Source organism: Oryzias melastigma, linkage group LG13 (genome assembly GCF_002922805.2).
Source record: "Oryzias melastigma strain HK-1 linkage group LG13, ASM292280v2, whole genome shotgun sequence".
In the NCBI taxonomy this organism is placed as follows: domain Eukaryota; kingdom Metazoa; phylum Chordata; class Actinopteri; order Beloniformes; family Adrianichthyidae; genus Oryzias; species Oryzias melastigma.
In genome coordinates this window covers 5,263,421-5,285,295 of record NC_050524.1, presented here as the reverse complement: position 1 = coordinate 5,285,295, position 21,875 = coordinate 5,263,421, and the positions used below count along the sequence as shown (strand labels likewise).

At 38.1% G+C, this 21,875-nt stretch overlaps 2 protein-coding genes across 6 annotated transcripts in view; both read left to right on the top strand.

Annotated features, from left to right (window-relative positions):
* The window catches only part of aplp2 (amyloid beta (A4) precursor-like protein 2), an 87,551-nt gene extending 78,297 nt beyond the window's left edge, over positions 1-9,254 (top strand). For 3 of the 5 annotated variants that reach the window (XM_024276419.2, XM_024276415.2, XM_024276416.2), the window contains 4 exons: positions 2,406-2,488; positions 4,210-4,287; positions 6,242-6,397; positions 7,728-9,254. In XM_024276419.2, the coding sequence (XP_024132187.1) occupies positions 2,406-2,488; positions 4,210-4,287; positions 6,242-6,397; positions 7,728-7,829 (419 nt within the window). In that variant the 3' untranslated portion in view covers positions 7,830-9,254. The remainder of the gene's footprint in view (positions 1-2,405; positions 2,489-4,209; positions 4,288-6,241; positions 6,398-7,727) is intronic. The other 2 variants (XM_024276417.2, XM_024276418.2) reach the window with 1 other exon arrangement.
* Positions 9,255-14,132: 4,878 nt separating this feature from the next.
* st14a (ST14 transmembrane serine protease matriptase a) overlaps positions 14,133-21,875 on the top strand; it is a 21,861-nt gene continuing 14,118 nt past the window's right edge. Inside the window, exons 1-4 of the mRNA XM_024276413.2 lie at positions 14,133-14,574; positions 15,273-15,432; positions 20,490-20,620; positions 20,715-20,785. Coding sequence (XP_024132181.1) covers positions 14,533-14,574; positions 15,273-15,432; positions 20,490-20,620; positions 20,715-20,785 — 404 coding nt within the window. The 5' untranslated portion in view covers positions 14,133-14,532. The remainder of the gene's footprint in view (positions 14,575-15,272; positions 15,433-20,489; positions 20,621-20,714; positions 20,786-21,875) is intronic.

Here is a 21,875-nt window from a genome sequence, read left to right as displayed (position 1 = left end):
ACAGACTGGCGACCTGTCCAGGGTGTACCCCGCCTTCGCCCTTCAGCAGCCGGGTTAGGCTCCGGCACCCCCGCGACCCCGACAGGGACGAAGCGGTCAAGAAAATGGATGGATGGATGGACTATTGTCGTTGAAATTGACTCACTAGCAAAAAAGTTAAATAAACAGTTCAAACTAGTCAAATTTATAATACTTCCCTAATATTTTGACCTGTAAAGTTTGTGGATAAATTCAGGACCAGCGATGTTGTGACGAGCATATAAACAAAGCAGATCAAAATTAGACTAAGATCAACGATTTTTTTGATTGAATGCAATAGGCTTCCATAGTTTCTAGTCTAAGAAAAAATTTAAAAATACATTCATTTTTTTTAATTTATAGAAATAATTCCAACAAAAAATGTAATCCTACGATTGTAGATCAAAATTTGGCTCAAATGCTGCAAAAAATAAACATAATTTTTTGAATAAAAATACTATTAATGTCAGAAAGTATCTAAACATCTTGTGTTTTTTTTATATATTTTCAAAAGAAATGTGTACTATTTGATTTCTGTTACTTAAAATACCATTTTATTCCTTCATGCTGTTAGACATTTTACCATCTGCTGTTTCTGTGTAAAACATATTTAAATGCAATAATATTCTTGACTAAATCTAGCTGCATTTTTTTCTGAGAGTTTATTTTTCCAGGAAAGGCCTTAAAGTGGTTTATAAATCCATAGATTTTTAAAAATGTTTCACAGATTTAATCCCCTGATTTATTATCCTTTTCTTTGGAGTATTTGAAGCAACTTTAACAAAACTATCAAATAAAAGGTCAGTTAATTTCAAGTATTGAAGATATTTTTAAATACAATATTTTTCAAGTGACAAACAATAAAAAATAACAAAAGATTTTGAATTTATCAAATATCTTAGACCCTATTTTTTTTGTTTTTATTACTTGTTAAAAGTCAATTTTTAAGTGAAGTGGAATTAAATACTGTAAAAAATTACTTTTTTTAAAAGAACAAAAATCTGTAATGTTTAGTTTTTTACTCATAAAAAATTAGGACAAACAATTTTACGAAAATATTTAAAACTTAAAAAAATCAATAACAAACAAATGCAAGTTCATACCTTCAAAATAAAAGCTTCCAACCTTCATCAGTGAACCGTCAGCTAGTCTTTCATCAAAAATTCTTGCATGCTCGTATTTAATCACTGTAATCATATTCAAAAATGTTTCCTCAACAATACCAAGTAAATCAGATTTATATTTTCATTGAAAAGCATCTTTAAACGACACTTTACTAAACTCCTAAAAGTTTTTCTTCAACCTTTTCCATTTGTCTTCAATTAATCATTTCAAAATACTTTTTTTTAAACTCATTTTCTGTCACAAGTTACAAAAAAATGGGGCTTTGATTTTCCTGCTTTATTTTGAAGCCACTTCCTTTAAATTAATTTCAAAATAAAAGCCACCCCTTTCACATCAAAGTGTCTAAATGGGCTAAAAATGTTGAAATTCCTTGGGACTGTATTTAACTCCAGTTCTTTGATGCACTGTCATTTTTAAATCGTTAACACGATCCACATCATTCTAGTAGATTCTGAAGGAGAAAAGCGGCTCGACGAGCCGCTTTTCTCCTTCAGAATCTACTAGAATGATGTGGATCGTGTTAACAGTTGAGAGGTTACAGTTGAGAGGTTACAGTACGTTAAAAATTTTGCGTCATCAATCATTTTTTAAGCATTCCGAGTTTAGTTGGACGTTTATTTTTTGGTAAAAACAGTTTTTATGTTTTTAGGACATAGTTTCCAGTAGTGGCGGTAGTTCATTAATAAAATTGCCTCTGATTTGTAGGCGGGATCGTAGACCCAAAGCAACCCCGCCCCCTTTTCCCCTCACTTTTAGCATATTTTCAATTATTTTTTTTTAAGTTGTTTTGGCGTCTGCTCCTGAAATGTAAATTTTCTAAACATATTTCCTCTATTTTTAGAAAAAATGTCGCAAGATTGTTGTCAAAACAACAAAAACGTGACTTTAAAGACAGATAAGAAGCTACTGTAGTTGTTGCACCGCGGACTTCAGGCATCGCTGGTGATGCCGGTGATAAGATCGCCTTGAGGTTGAAACATCACATCAGGTCTTGCATGTTGTTCCCATCTCCCTCCGTTATTTTTGAAAGGTCAGATCTAATCAATCCTGCAACATAAATGTGGGATGAGCTCCGGTTTGTGGCGTTGGGGGGGCTGTAGGGTGTTCAACAGTGCTCGCACTGTCCTGAACAGAAGAGGGGGCTTTGTTATCAGCAGGAGGAGGCTGAAGAAAAAAAAAAAAAAAAAAAACAACTGTCAACCACCGACACCCCCATCCCCGTTGTTTTCCGTCACTGACCGAGTTCCCCTCTGCTCCTCCAGGCTCCGCCATGGCCGGCATGGACGGTCTGATAGGCGCCGAGGAGAGGATCATCAACAGCAAGCCCAAGATGGGAGAAAACGTGGTGAGCACCCCCTCGGTCCTCCTCCTGCTCCTCTTCCTCCTCCTCCATCCTCCTCCTTTCCGTTCCTGTCTTTGATTTGACTCTGCGGGAGGCGGTTTTCGCCGCCGATTGTAATGATTGAGCACACGCAGCGCTTTCAAGTAACTCTCTTAAAGTCGTCTCCTTCTGATTATTCCTGTAACTGTGTTGTCATGGTTACGGCTGACTCCCTCTGTCTGCATGCCTGTGTGTTTGCCCCCCCACACCTCCTTGCCTGCAGTCTGGTTGCACACTTACCTGCCTTTCTGAGCCCTCACCTTGTGCGTTGTGCTTTGCTCGCTCACGCATCACGAGTTTGTGTCATCGAGCCGTCCAGCACGCGATTTTGTCCTTTTTTTGTTTTCCTATTTTTATCGGAATGCAGAGATGGACTGCTCCCTCTCATCTCCTTCTGGGGTCTCTTCCCTCCCAGAAGGAGGGTGTGTCCCAGTCAGCAAGGCCAAATGGGCCCCATATGGTTCAAAAGTGGCAGAAAATGTGCGTCCACATGGGTTTTTCCGCAGTTTCTGTGGTGGCCTCACGTGTGTTTGCCCACATGGGGTTAAGTGGGTCCTCAGTGTGTAGGCTCACTACGCTAGGTGGACAGCGTAGCGTACTAGTGAACTCCACTGTAGCGAGCTCTGTTGGTTTAAGCTATCAAGCTCAGCTGAAGCATGCTAGCGAGCTCCTCTGTATCGAGCTAGCTACGTCCCTTGTATCGAGCTAGCAAGCTCCACTGAAGCATGCTAGCATCCTCCACTGTAGCAAGCCAGCAAGCTCCGCTGTAGCATGATGGCTAGCCCCTCTATATTGAGCTAGCAACCTCCTTTGTATCAGGCTAGCAAGCTCCGCTGTAGCATGATGGCTAGCCCCTCTATATTGAGCTAACAACCTCCTTTGTATCAGGCTAGCAAGCTCTGCTGTAGCAAGCTAGTGAGCTCCGCTGTATCGAGCTAGCGACCTCTCTTGTTTCGAGCAAGTTAGCTCCACTGTAGAATGCTAGTAAGCTAGTGAACTCTGTTGTATCAAGCTAGCAACCTCCTTTGTATGGAGCTAGTGAGCTCCACTGTATTGAGCTAGCAAACTCTGGTGTAGCATGCTAGTGATCTTCTCTGTAGCGAGCTATCGAGCTCTGCTCTAGAATACCAGTGAGCTCCTTTGTATCAAGCTAGCAACCTCCTTTGTATCGAGCTAGCGAGCTCCTCTGTAGCATGATAGCGAGCTCCACTGTATTGAGCTAGCCACCTTCCCTGTATGGAGCTAGCAACATCTTTTTGTATGGATTTAGCAACCTCCCTTGTATCAAGCTAGCGCTGCTGTGTTAAGCTAGGGAGCTCTGTTGTCCACTAGGCGTGTGGCTAGCGTAACGAGCCAACCCACTGAGTGTCCACTAACGCCAATGTGGGAAAACACACGTGGGGCCACCATGGAAACTGCGGACAAACCCACATTTTCTGCCACTTTCAAACCTTAAATGGGGACTACTTTCCTTTGCTGGTCGGTTTTGTCCAGAAGACAAAGTCTGTTGTGTGTTTGCAACCTCACCCTCCTATCTGTGTCCCTCTCTGGTCTGTAGCCGCTTTAAGTGTCTCATCACACAAACGCAGACCTTTCTCTGTCCCTCTTTCACACACACGTGCACACACACGTGCACACACACACTGTGGTGAGTGTAACCTGGGCTCCCCTGTCTGTGTTGACAGGTGATTGATGAGTCCCTGGATGTTAAAGAAGTGCGTTTCAGTGCAGAGAGAGTCAGCGTTATGGATGATTATGAGCAGGTGAGTATAGCGGCGCCCTCCAAAGGCCTCTCTGGGGAACTGTAGTCATCAGCAGCGGGTTGAAGGTCGGAGGAGGAGGAGGAAGGGCTGCAAAGATGTACAAAACATTTCCTTTTTTTTGCATGGATGCATGTTTGTCCCCTGAATGCGCACGCGGAAGGTCTTTATGACGTGTGACCCCCTCACCACCACCACAGACTGCATGGTTTATGTGTGAGAATGAGCAGAGAACGAACCCCCCCCCCCATCCCCCATCCCCACATATGATCAGACTGCATCATATGTGACTGTTTGGATGCTGGGAACATCAGCCATAACATGAAAACCGACATAACGCACAGCAGATTCTGCAAACTCAGAGACTCAGATTGGAAATTATGTTAGAAATTAATCTAAATAATATTTTAAAGAATGTCTGAAAAGAGCTGGTCTTTGATTTGTCACCAAAAATATCAGTCGTTTATAAGAAAAAACAAAAGCAAAACTTTTTTATTTCATGTTTAGTGATAGTTCTATAGAAAATCTTCATTTTAAAAGGTTTACTGCAGACAAAATGATGTTTTTAACGTGTATGACATTTTTCTAATGATGTTGGACATATATTTAGAACAGGCGTGTCCAAACGTGGCCCGGATTCAAATTTCCACCAAATCGGTCAGAGAATCAATTATTTCTGGTCTTCAAATATGAAATTCACAATAATTTGGGTAAAAATATTATATATATATTTTGATATATTTCTGTTTTATTAATACCTAATAGTAATAAAACATTTTCATGAAATATTTTAGGTTTTTTTAAGGTTTTACCTGATTTTCACCATGCAAAATAATACAGTTTTTGCTAAAAGTTTGGACATCCTTGATTTAGAAAATTACATTTCTGAGTATTTCTTTGTTCATATGAATTAGGAGCAGATGAAAAAAGACAAAAAAGCTTATTTGTGACAGAAAATACGCTGAATGACCACAAGCGCTCAGCTACAATAAGTAGAAGGGGGGCGGGGTTACTCCACACCACTGGCCCCGCCCACAACTCAGAGGCAAATTACTAATGAACTCCTGCAGAAATGATGCCCTAGAAAATTCACATTTTCACTAAAATATAAAATACAATCAACAAATCCCTCAACACAAAAACACATTTTAAAGATTACAATGACATAAGCAAAACAAATTAATATAAACAGCATTACTTACATTTTAGAAAACAAAAGAAATATCGCAGACGTAAAAAAGAAAAACATTTAAAATTCTTCACGATCAATTTCATATGTTCTATTTTTATTACCATATGAGCCTCGTGGGAAATGCACCTGAACTCCCTTAAGATGCAGACGCTCCTCTCTACGACCCAAAAAGCTGCAGCATCTTTACGGGAGCATGTGACTAAAGCTTTAGTTGGATTAGACGAAACTAAATCACAGATAAAATATGAGAAAGTTACAAAAGAGTACTTTAAAACAACCCTTAAAAACACCTTAATAGTTGTGTGCTTTTGTAAGGGGATTTCCTGTTGCACTTTAGAACACCTGAAGGGGAAAAATGAACATTTTCTCTCTTTAAATTTATACTTTTTTGTATTTAATAAAGAAAACCATTTCTTCAAACGCCGGTTTTTGTGTGAACTTCACATTATTATCTCACAAATATGTAAGAAATAATGTTTTGGCTTCACTTTCGAGCAAAAACCGTCGACGGCTGTGATTTCTGGAAGCCAATATGAGAAAAAAACTAATTTAACAGCAATTACTGTGAGCGATGAGAAGCTCTGTGAATCAGTGGAGCTCCAGCAGAAGTGATTTCAGAACAGCAGAAATTAGTCATAAAAGCAGATAAATGTGTGTTTATGCGGCGAGCGCGGTTATTGAAGTGTCTGCTCCGCTTTAGGAAAAGGAGTTTTCATGGTCTCTGGTTGTGGTTCTGCTCCTCACTGGTTCTCCTCTGCTTGTTAGGTGGCCTACCGCCCCCTGGTGGAGTACTCCAGCTTCAGCAGCAGCACCCTGATTGGCCTGCTGGTGATCGCCGTGGCCATAGCAACCGTGATTGTGATCAGCCTGGTGCTTTTGAGGAAACGGCAGTACGGCACCATCAGTCACGGCATCGTGGAGGTGAGCAGAGAACCTCGCACGTCCTGAGTGTCAGAGTTACAATGCATGATGGGACTTTTGGGGGGCAAATTGGATCCATGTGGGGCATTTACATTCTGCACATTCAGCAGGTTTAATGTAAGGATTCTGACGTGTGTATGAAGACAAAACTGTGCACGAATTAATACTTTATGCTCAACTTTGCAAAAAAATATGAATGTAAAACATTTAATTTAGTGTTTGAAATGACCCGATGTTATCTTGCACTCATTTCTGTATAATTTTGAGAAAATATATTTTATGGAGAGTAAAATATTGAAAGTTAGTTAAGGGTTAAATTGATTTATTCTGGAATAATATTTCTTCCTTTTTATTATTCATGAATATGTTAGTAAAAATTGGTATTCTTCTAGCTTTTTGTGCTATTTTGGTGATTACAAGATTTTTTAGACTATTTTGGAGTTCAGCTAATATTTCTGCTACATGCTAGCTGTTTTGGCTAATTTAGGCTTTTTTAATATTTTAGGCTATTTTGAGGTTTAGCTATTTTTCCAGCTACATACTAGCTGTTTTGGCTAACAAGTTTTTAGGCTACTTTGGCATTTAGCTAATATTTTAGCTGGCTATCAGCTTCAGCGTTTTCAAATTTCAGCTTCAGCATTTTCAGCTATCAATTTCAGCATCTTCAGCTATCAGCACTAGCATCTTCAGCAGCCAAATTCAGTTTACAGCATTCACGTTAGCATTATCACAGGTAATGCTATATATCTAGTTCATAGTTATGTTTAAAATTGGTGGTTTTGAAGTTTTAAAATTGTAGTTTTAGAGTGTTTAATAAACGTTTATCCTGTTCAGCCTGTGACTTAAGGTCTGTTCTGGATTTTGGCCTCTTGTGCGATCGAGTTTGACCCCCCTGACATCTACAGATGTCCTAAAATTCTTGTATTGATTAGATTCTCACGTAGTAAAATTGATTATCTCATGCTCACCATTTAAAAAAAAAAAAGAAGTACCGGTAGTAGTTTTATCATTCTCTTATTTTCATCTCTTTTTTGACTATTGTGGCATGTCTTTTTTTTTCAACCACATGTGGGTCTGGAATGATCTGCTGGTGTATTGTTTACAGCTGTTGTCCCCTCTGAAGATCGCTGTTATTATTATATTTTTTTATTCAACAGAGCTTTGAAAACAAGAAAAGGTTCTTGCTGTGGGATCAATAACATTCTATTCTACTTTAGTTTATTAATGAGCTTCAATACACATGCTCACTTTGTTAAATATTGCATTTCTTTTTGACAAATATCTTCCGTCATAGTTTTGCTTTGACTCAAACGCGCTCCGTTTCCTTCAGGTCGACCCCATGCTGACCCCCGAAGAGCGACACCTCAACAAGATGCAGAACCACGGCTACGAAAACCCCACCTACAAATACCTGGAGCAGATGCAGATCTAGCCGCAGACGGAGGGGGGGGGCGCCGTGGAGCCAGAAGGAGGAAGCGGGACGAAGACTACTGACCAATAACACGCGATGCTATCGTTAAACTCATTTACATTTGTCCAAACTCCATGTACTGGTTTGTTGGAGAGAATCCTTAAGTAATGCTACTACTTCTACTACTGCTACTGTTGTATCATAGAGCTCTTTTTGATCACCGTTCTTTTGGAGCAGCTGGTGTTCTGTGTGATTCTGCAAATTTGATCGAGATGTTAACATTTCTTCAAGGTTTTTTTTTGTTTTTTTTGTTAAAGAGCAAAGCAAATCAAACTTTCGAGCGCCATTGTTTTCTTTTCCGGCATGCGAGTTTGATTAACGCGGTTTTCCGACGGGTTTCCTCAAAGAGAATTGGTGTTTTCTTTCTTTTCTTTTTTATTTTTCCAAACTGAACCGATTGCTTGTATATGAATTTTCTTTGTACCATCTAAATGTTTAGTGAACCGGCAAATTGAAATCGATGATTATTTACGTCTTTTGTTACGATAACAGACAAAATATACAGTTTAAATAGATATATATAAATATGCATATAAGATTAGATGTTTTTATTCCACGTTTCTTTCCCAGGATGGAGGTTGTGGAGGGGAGGATGAAGGTGTGCACAGACCCCCAGTTCAGAATCGATCTCTGAACCGTCACTGACATGAATGTCCTTTCCCTTCCTGCACACGAGCCAGCCTTCATCCGCCGGCCGAAGGTGCAGAAAAGCAGACGTGTTGCATAGTTGAATGTACTGTGGAGGGGTTTTCTTCTTTTTTTTATGGAGAAATCTCATTTCTTGCTTCAAATAAAAGAAAATATGACGCTCCAGATTCAAAACGGACCTCCTTCAACCTTTCCTGAATTGTTTCATCCACCAAAAATCCATTTTGCAGTGACCTCAAAGTGGGTAATCGGAGCTGGAGGGCTGTGCAGGCCGGCAGACGCACAGAGTCGAGGCTTGAAGAGCTGGTTTCTGAAACACAAAAAAGCCGACTTGTGTATTTTTATAGCTAGAGAACGACACAAACGAGTACAACCCTAGAAGCCCCTTCTCTCTTTATCTCTGTATCGTCTTTGTATGCCTGTATAGTTGATGTTGCAATCATGGCTTTGATTTTCCAGAGGGTTATCTGTGGCGTGCATCGTTCTTTAATGAAATCTCTTTTTACGTTTTCTATTTCCTTTTCCTGTGACAGTATCTCTGTATGTGACTGTCTCACTATGCACCCCAATAGCTTCGACCTTGTAACTGCCTGCTTGATCGTGGGGGCGGGGGACAAAAAAAATGTTATGAATATTAGTCAAATTAGGGAGGGAGGGGCCGGGGTGATCAAAATGAACTGAAACTGATTTATGGTTATATTGAGAAAACACATCAATAAACTCACACCTTCCAAATGTTTGTGTTGTTTTATTTCTGGTGACTTAAGAAACAAGTTTGTCCTTAAATGTATTTATTTTTATGTAAAGGACTGACTTTTAAAGAAGGGGAGTCAGAATCAGGTTTAATTGTAATGAACAGTCTCTGGCAGCAAAACAAAAAGTTTGGTAACACTTTATAATAAGAAGATTCCTTAACAAGTTTTATTGACACATTAATAAAATTGTTAATGTGTTTATTGGGTGTTTTATTAGAATGATAACCCGAAAAAAGTTTATTATTATGCTTAGTAAGAACTATTAACATCTAAAGAGAGACCATTGTCAACAAAAATCAAATTAATAAACTAGTTAGAAGTTTAAAAATGTATTGACAATCTTTGACAACATTGTGTTTCAGAACTTCATCTAAAGTGTTACCAATATTTTTTATCACTTAAGGAGTTCCATTAATTTGTGTGTTGGTTTGTGTCTCACTAAGAGAGAGGACTTGTTTAAAAAAAAAAAAGAAGTTAAAATCTGTTTTCGATCTTCTTTGGCTCCATCTACCGACGGTTATAGGTATTGCACCTGAAATCTTCAGGGTTTTTTTTTTTTAAATCTGTCTAGAAGTTCCTAAAAACTGTTGGGATTATATTTAAAAATACAAAAACACAAGTGATTGATTGATTATTAAAGAAGTGAATTAAGAAAAACAATAATGTAAAATAAAATGTAAAAAAAAATCACATTTTGCTGCTGGAAGGATCACTTTCGCAGATCTTTTTCTCTGTCAGTTATTCGACTCTACAACGCCTCATAGACACTGGACAGTAATTACTGTAGTTATTCTTTTTTAAGGGTGACTTTTGTTTAATTTATTATCTATCTACCGTTTTTAATAGAGCCATGGAAAAGTGTAATTTCCCTTTGTGGGATCAATAAAGTTTGATTCAACTCAATTATCCTAAATGTTTTTTTAGAACAGGTGGAAGACTTTGGACCCCGGCTTTGACCTGCGCCCTGGTAAGCACGGGTGCTGAGACAGTGACATTGACCTTAGCTTGGATGCTAATTTCTGCAGAAGCATTTTCATTTAATAAATACCTGAACAGGTAAATCACAACCCAAAATCAAAATTTTCTACCATAAAATATATCAAGATGAGGAAGGGGATTATTAAAAATGTTCTGCCACCCACTTTTTTATTGAGCTCTTTATTACTTTCTGTTTTTTATGTTTATTTAACTATTTTATTTTGTGTTTAAACATAAAAATTATATCAACCAATATTGACAAAAGAAGAAAACATTCACATATAAAATTCAAATAAACAGAATCAGATGTGGATTGTTGTTTTTTGAGTGGAGAAAAAATCCTGATGCAGATTATAAATAATTCATGATCCTAAATGAAATTGTTGTTGCACAAACAAATATGTCAAAATGTCTGGATACAAAACTTTACTTGGGGGATTTAAAACAAACATATTAATAGAATATATAGAAAAAAAAGGGGGGGGGGGGGGTTCACAAAGGTTTATTGTTAAAAATAAAAAATCTTAATAGAGACAGTCTTCTGAGCATCCATGACCCATGAAAAATCAATAAAGATTTGACCATGTTGATTCTTTACTGTTAAAATGCAGCAAATTCACTCACTGCCAGTCAGGATGCAGTTCTGAAATCTTTAGTAAATTATTATTTAAATGGTAAAAACTGAATATTTGTCATATATTGTTATTTTTTTCTTTTGTTCTTCAATTTGTGCTCGACTTGAGAACAAGATTGTCTTACAAAAAGGTCACAAAAATTAGAAGTATTTTTTTTTAATTCAAATGTATTCGTTAAAGGATAACCAAACACCAAATCAACTTTTCTGGCTGTTGCTTTATAAATGGGGCTTTAAAAGTGCCAACTAATAGTCCTTGGCAAATTTTTGACAATTTAAAATGAACTTATATGTAGCTCTAAAAATAAGTCAAAAACCGTTTATGTGCTGCTCCCTACAGGTTGAAACAGAGTATTACAGCTGAATTTTGTGATTGGTCAAACCATGTAAGTCCCACGTCATGATCTGGGGCTCCAGTAATGATAACCGTCCTGTTATGTCATTAATATTCTGAATAAAGTTTGTTAAAAAAAAAAAAACAAAAAAAAAACAGTCCTGTCCCCAGCCCCACCCGTCTGACTGGATTTTCACATTTCGGTTGTGGGTGGAGTCAGCCTCCAACCCTGCTGTTGTTATCATGTAAAAATACAGCTCACAGATACAGTGCTGTACATGTAGGAACAAACACAGAACAAGAAAAACAAAAACACCCTCTCCGTGAATCAAGAATGAAACCGCAATTTCGTATAAAAAAAGAAGGAGAGAAAAGATGCTGTCAGCCCCGCCCTCCTGTCGCCCGGGCGTCTACATTCTGACCAGAGGCGCCCAAGCCCCACAGCCCCCAGCCAACCACCAGCCAGGAGGGACCAGAGCAGGGAACCATGGGGGCAAGCGAGGTCACGACCCCCCAGCCTGGAAACAGATATTCCAGTTAAGAGTGAGAAGACACTTTAGTTTATTAGCAAAAATGTAGTGAGAGAAATGAACTAATAAATAAATGAAATAAGTTAATAATTATCATATAGTAAATAATAGAGATGTGTATTGCCGAGAGTCTGGTGACACGATGTGTATATTTGTATACACATGGCGCAATATGATATGTATCGCGATATGAAATTTATCACAATACGATATGTCTCACAATGCGAAATGTATTGCGATATGATATCTATTGCAATATGATATGTATCGTGATATATTTATCACAATACGATATGTATCGCAATATGATATGTAGTGTGATATGATATGTATTGTGATATGATATTTATCACAAAACGATATGTATCGCGATATGATACACAGCGAAATACGATATGTCTCACAATGCGAAATGTATTGCGATATGATATCTATTGCAATACAATATGTATCGTGATATGATATTTATCACAATAAGATATGTATCGCAATATGATATGTATCACAATATTAGATGTATTGCGATACGATACATCACAATACGATATGTATTACGATATATTTATCACAATACGATATGTATCATAATATTATGTGTGTTGCGATATGATACACACTGCAATACGATATGTATTGTAATAGGATATTTATCACAATACAATGTGTATCGGAATACGATATGTATCGGTATATATCCCAAGACAATAGCTGAGACAATATTTTCCCTTTTTTTAAAATTGTGACTTAAAGAAAACTTTGTCTGAATATTAAATTACTATTACTACTAAATTAAATTACTACTATTACTATTCACATAATTGTTTCCCTGCAGGATGCGTACACAGTGTGTGACTCCATTTTTATTCAGTACCAACTTGGCGCAGCTTTTCGGTTCAGTACCCATCCTTAGTCAAAACTGAGTATACACGTCACATTTTGCCGTGAAATAAAAACTGCGAAGCTCAGAGTTCACATCGGCGAGGCCTGTAGAGTTGGAACGAGGCCTCGTCGAGGGTTCGTGTTCAGGTACTTTCTGAAAGAGTGATAGAAAGGATGTGGTTGGTGTATTTTTATGTGCATCTGCATCTAAAATCACCCTGAGATTTCTATCTATGTCACTTGCCTTCATACGTTTGGTGGTTGGATGACATTGGACCCTCTCAGCCTGAGGACTCAAGACTAAAACTTCCGTTTAGTCTTGACTGAGCTGCAGAAAGTTCTCACCCATCCTTCTATTTATATCTAAAATGCAGTTAAAAGGTCATCCATGGATCTCATGTCGTCAGGAGAAACTATAACATATAGTTGAGTATCGTCTGCATTAGCTCATGTCATGTCTGCTGATGATGTCATCAAGTGAAAACGTACAGCTTAAAAAGTGTCTCATTATCTAAAAAGTATCATTACTTTCCCAGTACATTCAACTGTCAAAGAGTTAAAGTTTGTTTTAATGTTATTTTGTATTCTTTTGGATCTTTTTTATGTTTTATAACACTAGTTCATAAAATATTAATTTAACAAAAATATAAGTTTTATCTTAAAAAATTATATTTACTTTAGTATTTTATCCTATTGACATTTTAAACCTAATTATGAATTTAATTAACACTTCAGTGTTCTCGTCAGTTAAGAAATCCAAATTCAAAAACACATTTTTGAAAAATCTTGATTTATCAATTATATCCATATTATGCTAAAATAAAACTAATTTTTTTACCTGAAAGTGGGTTGGTTTTAGAGGAAACCCTGACTCCATCAAAATAAAAGCACCTGTTTGGTCTTTTTTTGGTGTGTTTTATAACTCTTAATAATTAAAAAAATACTTTAACTAAAATACAATTTTTATCTTAAACAGTTATATTGCTTTATTATTATTTTTTATCCAACTGACATTTTAAACTTAATTAGGTTATTATGAATTTAATCCACACTTTAGTGTTCTTATCAATTAAGACATCCAAATTCAAAAACACTTTTTGGTTTTTATTTTATCTTGATTTATTAATTATTTTCAAATTATAGTAAAACAAAACTAAATATTTACCTGAAAGTGGGTTGGTTTTAGGGGAAATCCTGACTCCATCAAAATAAAAGCATCAGAGTTTTTTTTTTTTTTTTTCAGGTGTGTCAACAGAAGTGAATCATCATCGTTTCACTTCAAACACAAATCTCAATATGATCTCAATATGATCACGTGGTTGATACTGAACTGAGGGCTGCTTGAAATGTTTTTTTTCCACTCAATGATCAAAAACGAAGTTATTTTGTAAGGTTTACAGGTTTAAAAAGGTGATTTTAATGACATTTGTTGTAAGTTTAAAAAAGTACAGAGTGAGCCTCTCCCTGTTTTATATTTTTCTTTTAGTGTTGTGTGTTCTTTCTTTCTTGTTTTTTTCCCTACATTTCCTCGGCGGTGAAGCGACAACAGGAAGCGTTTGTTCGCGTGACGGAGGCACGCGGACACGCCCGCAGAAACCAACCTGCGCCTCCCGGAAGAGGAGTTCCAGAACTCACCTGTTTGGCCCTTCTGTCCGCACTGACCGACCGACGCTCTTTGGGACGAAAAGTTCTTCTAATTCCTCCGAAGCGAATCTTACTCCCATTCCATTTCCCCGTTTGGAGGACTACACCTTTTGGATCTGTTTGGACTCACCTGTTCGGCTGCGCTCAGGTTACAGTCTCGTCTCTTTGGTAACCAGGCCTGCAGGTTCACCTGAGGAAATAACGCCTCACTGGGGTTGGGTTTTGGGGGATCTAAACGGGTTTGGTTCGACCAGGATCCGTCATGGACTACATGGCAAGTGAATCCAGGTACACTCCACAAAAGGTAAGCCTGCTGCTGCACTTTCTTGCGCGTTTGTTTGGATACACCTGAGATTTAGGTCAAACATGGCGCGTAATTACGCGTTTGCCTCTCCCTTTTCTCTGTACTTATTTTTTTACTTTCACGGATTGAATCATACAGATCTGAGTCTTATGAATCACACGCTCTCATAAAATCCGGATTAAAAATGTGTAAACAAAATTCCCATCAGCCAATGGGTGCGCAGCGCCCACCAGGTGTTTCCCAAAGTGCATTTAAGAAAAAAGATTCCTCCAGCTCTGTTCGGAGGGATTTTCTCCCTGACAGCTGAGTTTCTGCGTCTCTCGGTGTCATACCGTGACAGGACGCGTTCAGGAACTTGTTGTCTCCATCCCAGCAGGTTTGACAGGATTTGGTGAAACCTTTGTCTCCCCCCCCTCCTTTCTGTTTTACCTCGTAATGAAGTTACCGGAGCTGTGACTCACGCAGAAAAGTTTCTGCTGCATTTACAGTTTCCAACTCTGACTCTTTTATGTCATTGTTTTTTTGTTTTTAAGCAAAACAAATTTTTAACATTTTAAAATAATCTCTAATTTAATCCTAAACTAACATCCAGAAATACTGATCTGGATCAACCTTTGCAGTGACACCAAATTACATTTTTTAAGTGAAGATTGACAAAGACATAAACGCAACAAATTAAATATTTTTTTGTCTTGCAGGAGAAAGAATGGGAACCCACCGTGCAGTTCCTGCCGGCAGCTGACAACGCAAAGTTTGAGAAGAGGAAGCGACCCAACAAAATCGGGGCTGTGATTGGCGGCGTGGTCCTGATTCTGGTCATTTCTCTCATGGTCGGACTGCTGGTCTGGCATTTCCGCTGTAAGTGGACGTCTCTTTCATCTCAGGAGGTTCTGCTGAGGGGACCGAGTGTTTTCAGGAGGGGGGGGGGGGGAGAAAATAATGATTCGGTGAAAGATCGCGATACTTTTACCGATTTAAAATACTGCAAAGGTAATATTTAATTATTGTTTAAAAGTAAATTTTGATTTCCACTTAAGTATTTGCTAATTTACAAAAAAAAGTCCCAATAATTTGTTTGAGTAAAAGTAAAAGTCTTAATGTTCTGATCATTGAATAATGGGAATTTTACCTTTTTACTTGTCCAAAAAAAGTATTAATATTCAGATGATTCTTAAGTCATAATTAAAAAAATAGTCAAATATTGTCTGGAACTATCTTGGGAAAAACTGGGATACGCATCGTATCATAACTCGTGTATCGCGATATGTATCGTATCGCCAGATTCTGTCCAATACATACCCCTAGTTTTATGTGCCTCCAAAAAGAACTTCTAGATGTGAAAATGCTGAACTTTTTTCACCTGAACCTTCTTTTAGGGTGTTTAAAAATCGCAAATCTTTCTGACGGGGAAAAAAAAACCTCATTAAGCTCATTAAAAGGCTGTAATTCTGTTTTTACCTTATTTTTTTTTTCAGTTCTAATAATCGCTTAAATCCACAATTGAATATCTTGTCCAGGTTTTATGAATTATTAAATTGGTCCATATCCCATCAGGGGTCTCCACAGTAAATCAGCTTTTGCTAGCTGTGTTTCCATTACACAAAACTTTATCAAAATTCTATAAACGTTGAATAAAGTCATAATTATGCAAATAAACACAAACCAACTCGTGAGATAAGTCATTCAAAAACATGTTGATCCATGTGAACAATACTTTGATTTAAAGCGGATACGTTCACATTTCTGCCACGTTACTAGCACTTATCATCAGTTATCAAAGGAGACGTCGGCGTCTTCTTCAGGCGAGCACTGTGGGAGCGGCTACAGTTGGGTAATGGTGGTTTTTGATTTTAAGAGGAGCTGTGGATCTATTAATTCCACATGACGCTCATCTTTTGCTTCGGGACCTCTTGCGGTGCCTGCTAAGCGCGGTATCTGGTTTTTGGTCATTTGACTCTTTTAATTTGAAAAAAGCGTTTCCATTTCTGTTTTGCGAAATGCAAAAACCACCTCCTCCAAGCACAAAAAACTTTTTTTGATAAATGCAAGTTTTTCCTAAGTTGTCATGTTTCCATTCAGCAAATTTACTATCGCAAATCCAGATTACGCAATTTCATAGTCAATGGAAACGCAGCTACATTTGGTTTGGCAGGAAGTTTTACGCCTGTTGAAAAAATACTGGAAGTCCTGCGCTTTACTTTTTCAAACTTTATATTTTGCTGATCAATTATGAACGTCTGCATGAGATGGACTTGACTAAAATTCTCTCAAACATTGTTCACAAATCTGTCTAAATGTGTGATAGTGAGCACTTGTGCTTTGCTGAGATAATCCATCCCACCTCTCAGGTGTGCCACATCAAGATGCTGATCTGACATCATGATTAGTGCACAGGTGTGCCTTAGACTGCCTTCAATAAAAAGCCACCCTGAAATGTGCAGTTTAGTCTCACAGCAAAATGCCACAGATGTCTTAACCTGACTCCAGATCGTCGTGGTAACAGACTTGAGTCGGTAAATGCTCACATTCGATGGCGTCTGGCACGTTGGAGAGGTGTTCTCTTCACGGATGAATCTCAGTTTACATTGTTCAGGTCAGACGTGCGTGGCGTCGTGTGGGTGAGCCCTTTGCGGATGTCAGTGTTGTGGATGGAGTGGCCCATGGTGGTGGGGGGGTTATGGTATGGGCAGGCATCTGTCATGGACGAAGAACAGGTGTATTTTATTGATTGCATTTTGAATGCACAGAGATACGGTGATGAGATCCTGAGGTCCACTGTTGTGCCATACATCCATGAAAATCGCCTCATTTTTCAGCAAGATGGTGCACGGCCCCATGTTCAAGGATCTGTACACAATTCTTGGAAGCTGAAAATGTCCCAGTTCTTGCATGGCCAGCATACTCACTGGACACGTCACCCATTGAGCATGTTTGGGATGTGCTTGACCGGCGTATACGGCGGGGTGTACCAGTTCCTACTAATATCCAGCATCTTCACAATGAAGAGGAGTGGACCAACATTCCACAGGCCACAATTGACAATCTGATAAACTCTATGTGAAGATGTGTTGCACTGCATGAGACAAATGGTGATCACACCAGATACTGGCTGGTTCTGGGTCCCCAGACCCAGATTTTTTGGACTTTTATTGTGGGCAGTCTAAGTCACACCTGTGCACTAATCATGATGTCAGATCAGCATCTTGATGTGGATTATCTCAGCAAAGCAGAAGTGCTCACTATCACACATTTAGACAGATTTGTGAACAATGTTTGAGAGAAATGGTAATATTGTGGATCTGGAATGAATTTTAGATCTTTAAGTCCATCTCATGAAAAATGGGAGCAAAAACAAAAGTGTTGTGTTTATATTTTTGTTGAGTGTGTTGCTGTGTCTCATTGTTGCTCCACTACTGTGTTTACATCCCATAATGCCCGGTAGGGCTGGGACTCACTGGGTACCTCACGATATGATGCAATTTGTGATACATGGCTCATGATATCGATAATATCGCGATACTGCGATAATTGGTTAAAATCCTCTCTATTAACTAACATTATTTAAAAGAAAATATATCCCCATTTATTTATTTTTTTAGCTTTTTTTTCTTATTTTGTGCAACAAATATAGACACTTTTGTGCAACATTGCTGAAATCATTAATACTATGTCTTTGAGAATCATTGACACCAAATGAATTGGAATTATCTGTCAAATTCAATGTCAGCAATAGTAAACATGATCAGCAGTGACACTATTTAGTGCAGAATTGTTGTAAACAAGAGAACAAAATTAAATAATTCAAGTGGTGACAGCTATCTACCTCCAAAAGAATGTCACACCAAAGGATGATGAAAATAATGTCTTACAACCTCTGTCAAGTGTTTCCTAATTTTTTGTGCACTTTTCCCTCATTTGAAAAGGGCTGAGCATCCAAAAATGAAGGCTGATTTACTCAGCTGATTTATTTATCTATTTTCCATTTGGTCAGTCAGCAGTCAATAGGTAAAAACCCTAAAACACATAATATTGGCAATAAATATTTAAAAATTCAAATTCTATTAAAAAATGGCAATAAATAACTTTAATCAATAATAATTTATATAATTTTAAGTGCTTCAATTAACTAGCAACCTCCCCATTTTACAGTGGATTCATGTACTTTATTTTATTTACATTTTTATTTAAGTTCATACATCAAATCCTGCTTTTTTTATTTAAGAATTACTTTAAATTAACATTAGCAAAAAGTAATCACAGTCATTTGAAAACTTCACACCATAAATTTACCAAAGTTACACCGTACACCAGCAGGTTAAACATCGAAATGCATGATAACGAAAACCGATGGTACCTGAAGTACACACAAACAACTGTGAAGCAGTTCCCACAGCTCACCGATCAAACAGGAAATGAGCGATCGCGGTCATTCTAGCGCTCAGACAAAGCCACTTCTTCTGCTTCCTCTGCTACAGATGGATGATAAATGCTTACAGGCAGACATGCTTCACACACGCTGCCGAGCCTGTAACTCGCTAGTGCTTTTTCCTGACTGAAGCTCGTGCGTCGCCATTAAATGTTTGACGCAGCCCGCCCAGCTGCTCAACAGTTCCGTCACACGACTCAGACGCTGCAGCCTCTTCAAATGAAAATATAAGATCAATACTTGGTGAGAACCCATCGAGAATCGATCGCAGGACTAAATATCGCGATATATCACAATATCGATATTTTGGCACACCCCTAATGCCCGGCTATGGTGGCTGTTTTGGTCCAGTTGTTCCACTCCGAGCATGGAGCCTATTCAGACTGAGAAAACTGAGAGCGAAGTGGAGCTTAGTCCAATTGGAAACAATCAAGACCACCTGGAAAGATGGGTCAGAGAACGGTTCCTGGTCCCGGACCAGGGTCCACTTGGGTGTATTTAGACTACATGAACTCTAGTTCACTTTAGAGACTCACGTCAATGAAAATTTGTGTTTTTGGTGTTTCTGTACGGCTGCATATGTGTGGTATAGCTCGCTGTTTTGTTTTTGTTTTTTTGCTACAGTAATGTTAGCTTGGTGTTGTGAGGGGCTGTAAGCTAGCGGGAAAGAGTGTAAACAAAGGAATGCTGGGTAATCGATTGGGACGCCAACCGTCCCGCCCACAACCCAGAGGTGAATGTCTAATGAGTTCCTGCTGCTCTGCAGAAAATATGTCTCAAAGAAAAGCGACAGATTTTTTTTTTCCAAATTAAAAGACCACTGGGAACAATTTTACAACATAAAAATATATAATTGGAGTGGAACTTTAAATGATTTGAAATGTTTTTGAAAGGAGCTGGTTAAAAGTTTAATTAAAGGTTTTAGTTTCTGTAAAATTAGCATTAACAAAGTGCAACAGCTGCTGGAACAAACCCAGAAAGGTTACTATGGAGACGAAGATGTGGTGCTCATCTGTCAATCTAAAGACTTCATAGATTTGGGAAAAAAAATATGTAAAATAAAAAGTCAAAATCTAACTAAATGTGCTCAAAACTAGAAGGTTTATTTCTGCTGGTCAGGTTTAAAAACATTTTTGGGAAGGGTAGTTGAGGTCCAACTGGGTGAAGGAAAAGCCACCTTGTGGTGACTAACTGAACTGCACCTGTTACTAAAGGATTGTTTAATCAGCTTCAATCCGGAAGTTAAAGGAAACTCAGAAAATTTGGAATTTACTTTTTAATCTTCAAACTTATTTGTTTATGATGTGGTAAAAAACATTTTTTTTCCATTTATTTGTTCACCCAAACAGTCTAAATGCAGAAGTGGAAATTATGAGTTAAAAAAAAAAAATTTAACACAAATAAAGACGGGAAAAAAAACGAGAAGTCGGCGTCGTGCGGCCCAAGTGCGCTCATTCACACATCCTCCCTGGTTTCTGTTTTCTTTCAGTTCGCGATGAAAAGTTTGTCAAACGGTTGTACAGCGGGTCCATGCGGCTCACCAATCAGGTGTTTGAGAACGCCTACGAAAACTCCACCACTCCCGAGTTCAAAGCTCTGGCAGAAATTGTGAAAACTCAGGTAAGATAGCCCCGCCTACTTTTCTTTTTTCCATCTTAATGCTGCCCTTCCTCAAATAGTCATCATTCATGCTCTTTGTTCTCGCCTCCTTCAGCTCAAAAACCTCTACTCTGGAAATCCTCAGCTGAAGAAGTACTATGTGGGCTCCACCATTCAGGCTTTCAGGTATGCTGACGTGACAGCAGAGCGGTGTCATGTTTCTTCCCACGCCGACCTTCAGTGTACCTGCACAGCAGGTTACTTCTGTTTTCTGAAGGTCACAGGTGCCGTCACTTCTTTAACTGTTCCTGCTCATTGAAATGTCCCTTAAAGCAGGGATCTCCTACCTTTATTCAGGCCGTGGACTGCTTTAATGTCAGACTCTTAACTGCCTTAACCCTACTCTATTAACTGTTCTAATTGGATTTTTTTTGTATTTTAACTTAGGATTCAATAATAGTTTTTCCATTATTTCCCCAAATCGTTGCTCATTATAAAAGGTAGACGGCAATAATAAACAGTAAACAAGATAAAAGCTCATTTTGTTTAATGCTTCGCTGATTTTAAAAAGAACGGCAACAGATCTAGAATGTTGTGTTTTATATAACTTAAATGAGACTTCCAAGACAATTTGTCATCAATTACTGCACATGAAAACTTTTTCTAAATCAAATAATCCAAAGGGAACATTATCAGAACATTTTACAACATTGTATGGTCTCGTTTTTGCTCATTCAGTGTTTTCACACATTGGACTGCAATGATGGTTGATCATTTTTTCGTTGCGTCACTTGTGTATCGTCCACTGTGATGACTCTCGGTCCTTTTATGTTAAGCAAACCTACCATCCCTCAAACCAAATGCTATTTTCCAAGATTGATTTAGTTCATTTTGAAACTATTTTTTCAATGGTGTTTGTCGATTTGACTATTCCTTCGATCTGGTTGGATCGAAGGAATAGTCATCGATTCTTCAATTATTATAGTGTGTGGGAACAACTGTAACAAAAAAAAACATATTTTAGAAAAGACTCCAAGTTTTTGTCTGTTAGTTGCACCTTTCTTTTATTTTGAAGTTGAAGACTTGCATTCTGTTTCCTCTCTGGCTCTTTTCTGCTAAAATAAACTTTTAAATAGGTTTCATTTTTGTTAACTTTGCTGTCGGCGCAGACACTAATAAAGTAGTGGATGGATTTTTGACGCGTATCAACCAACCTGAGTTAGATCCAGTATTTTGGAAAAATTCCCTTTTTTCCTGTGTATTCCAGTACCGGTCT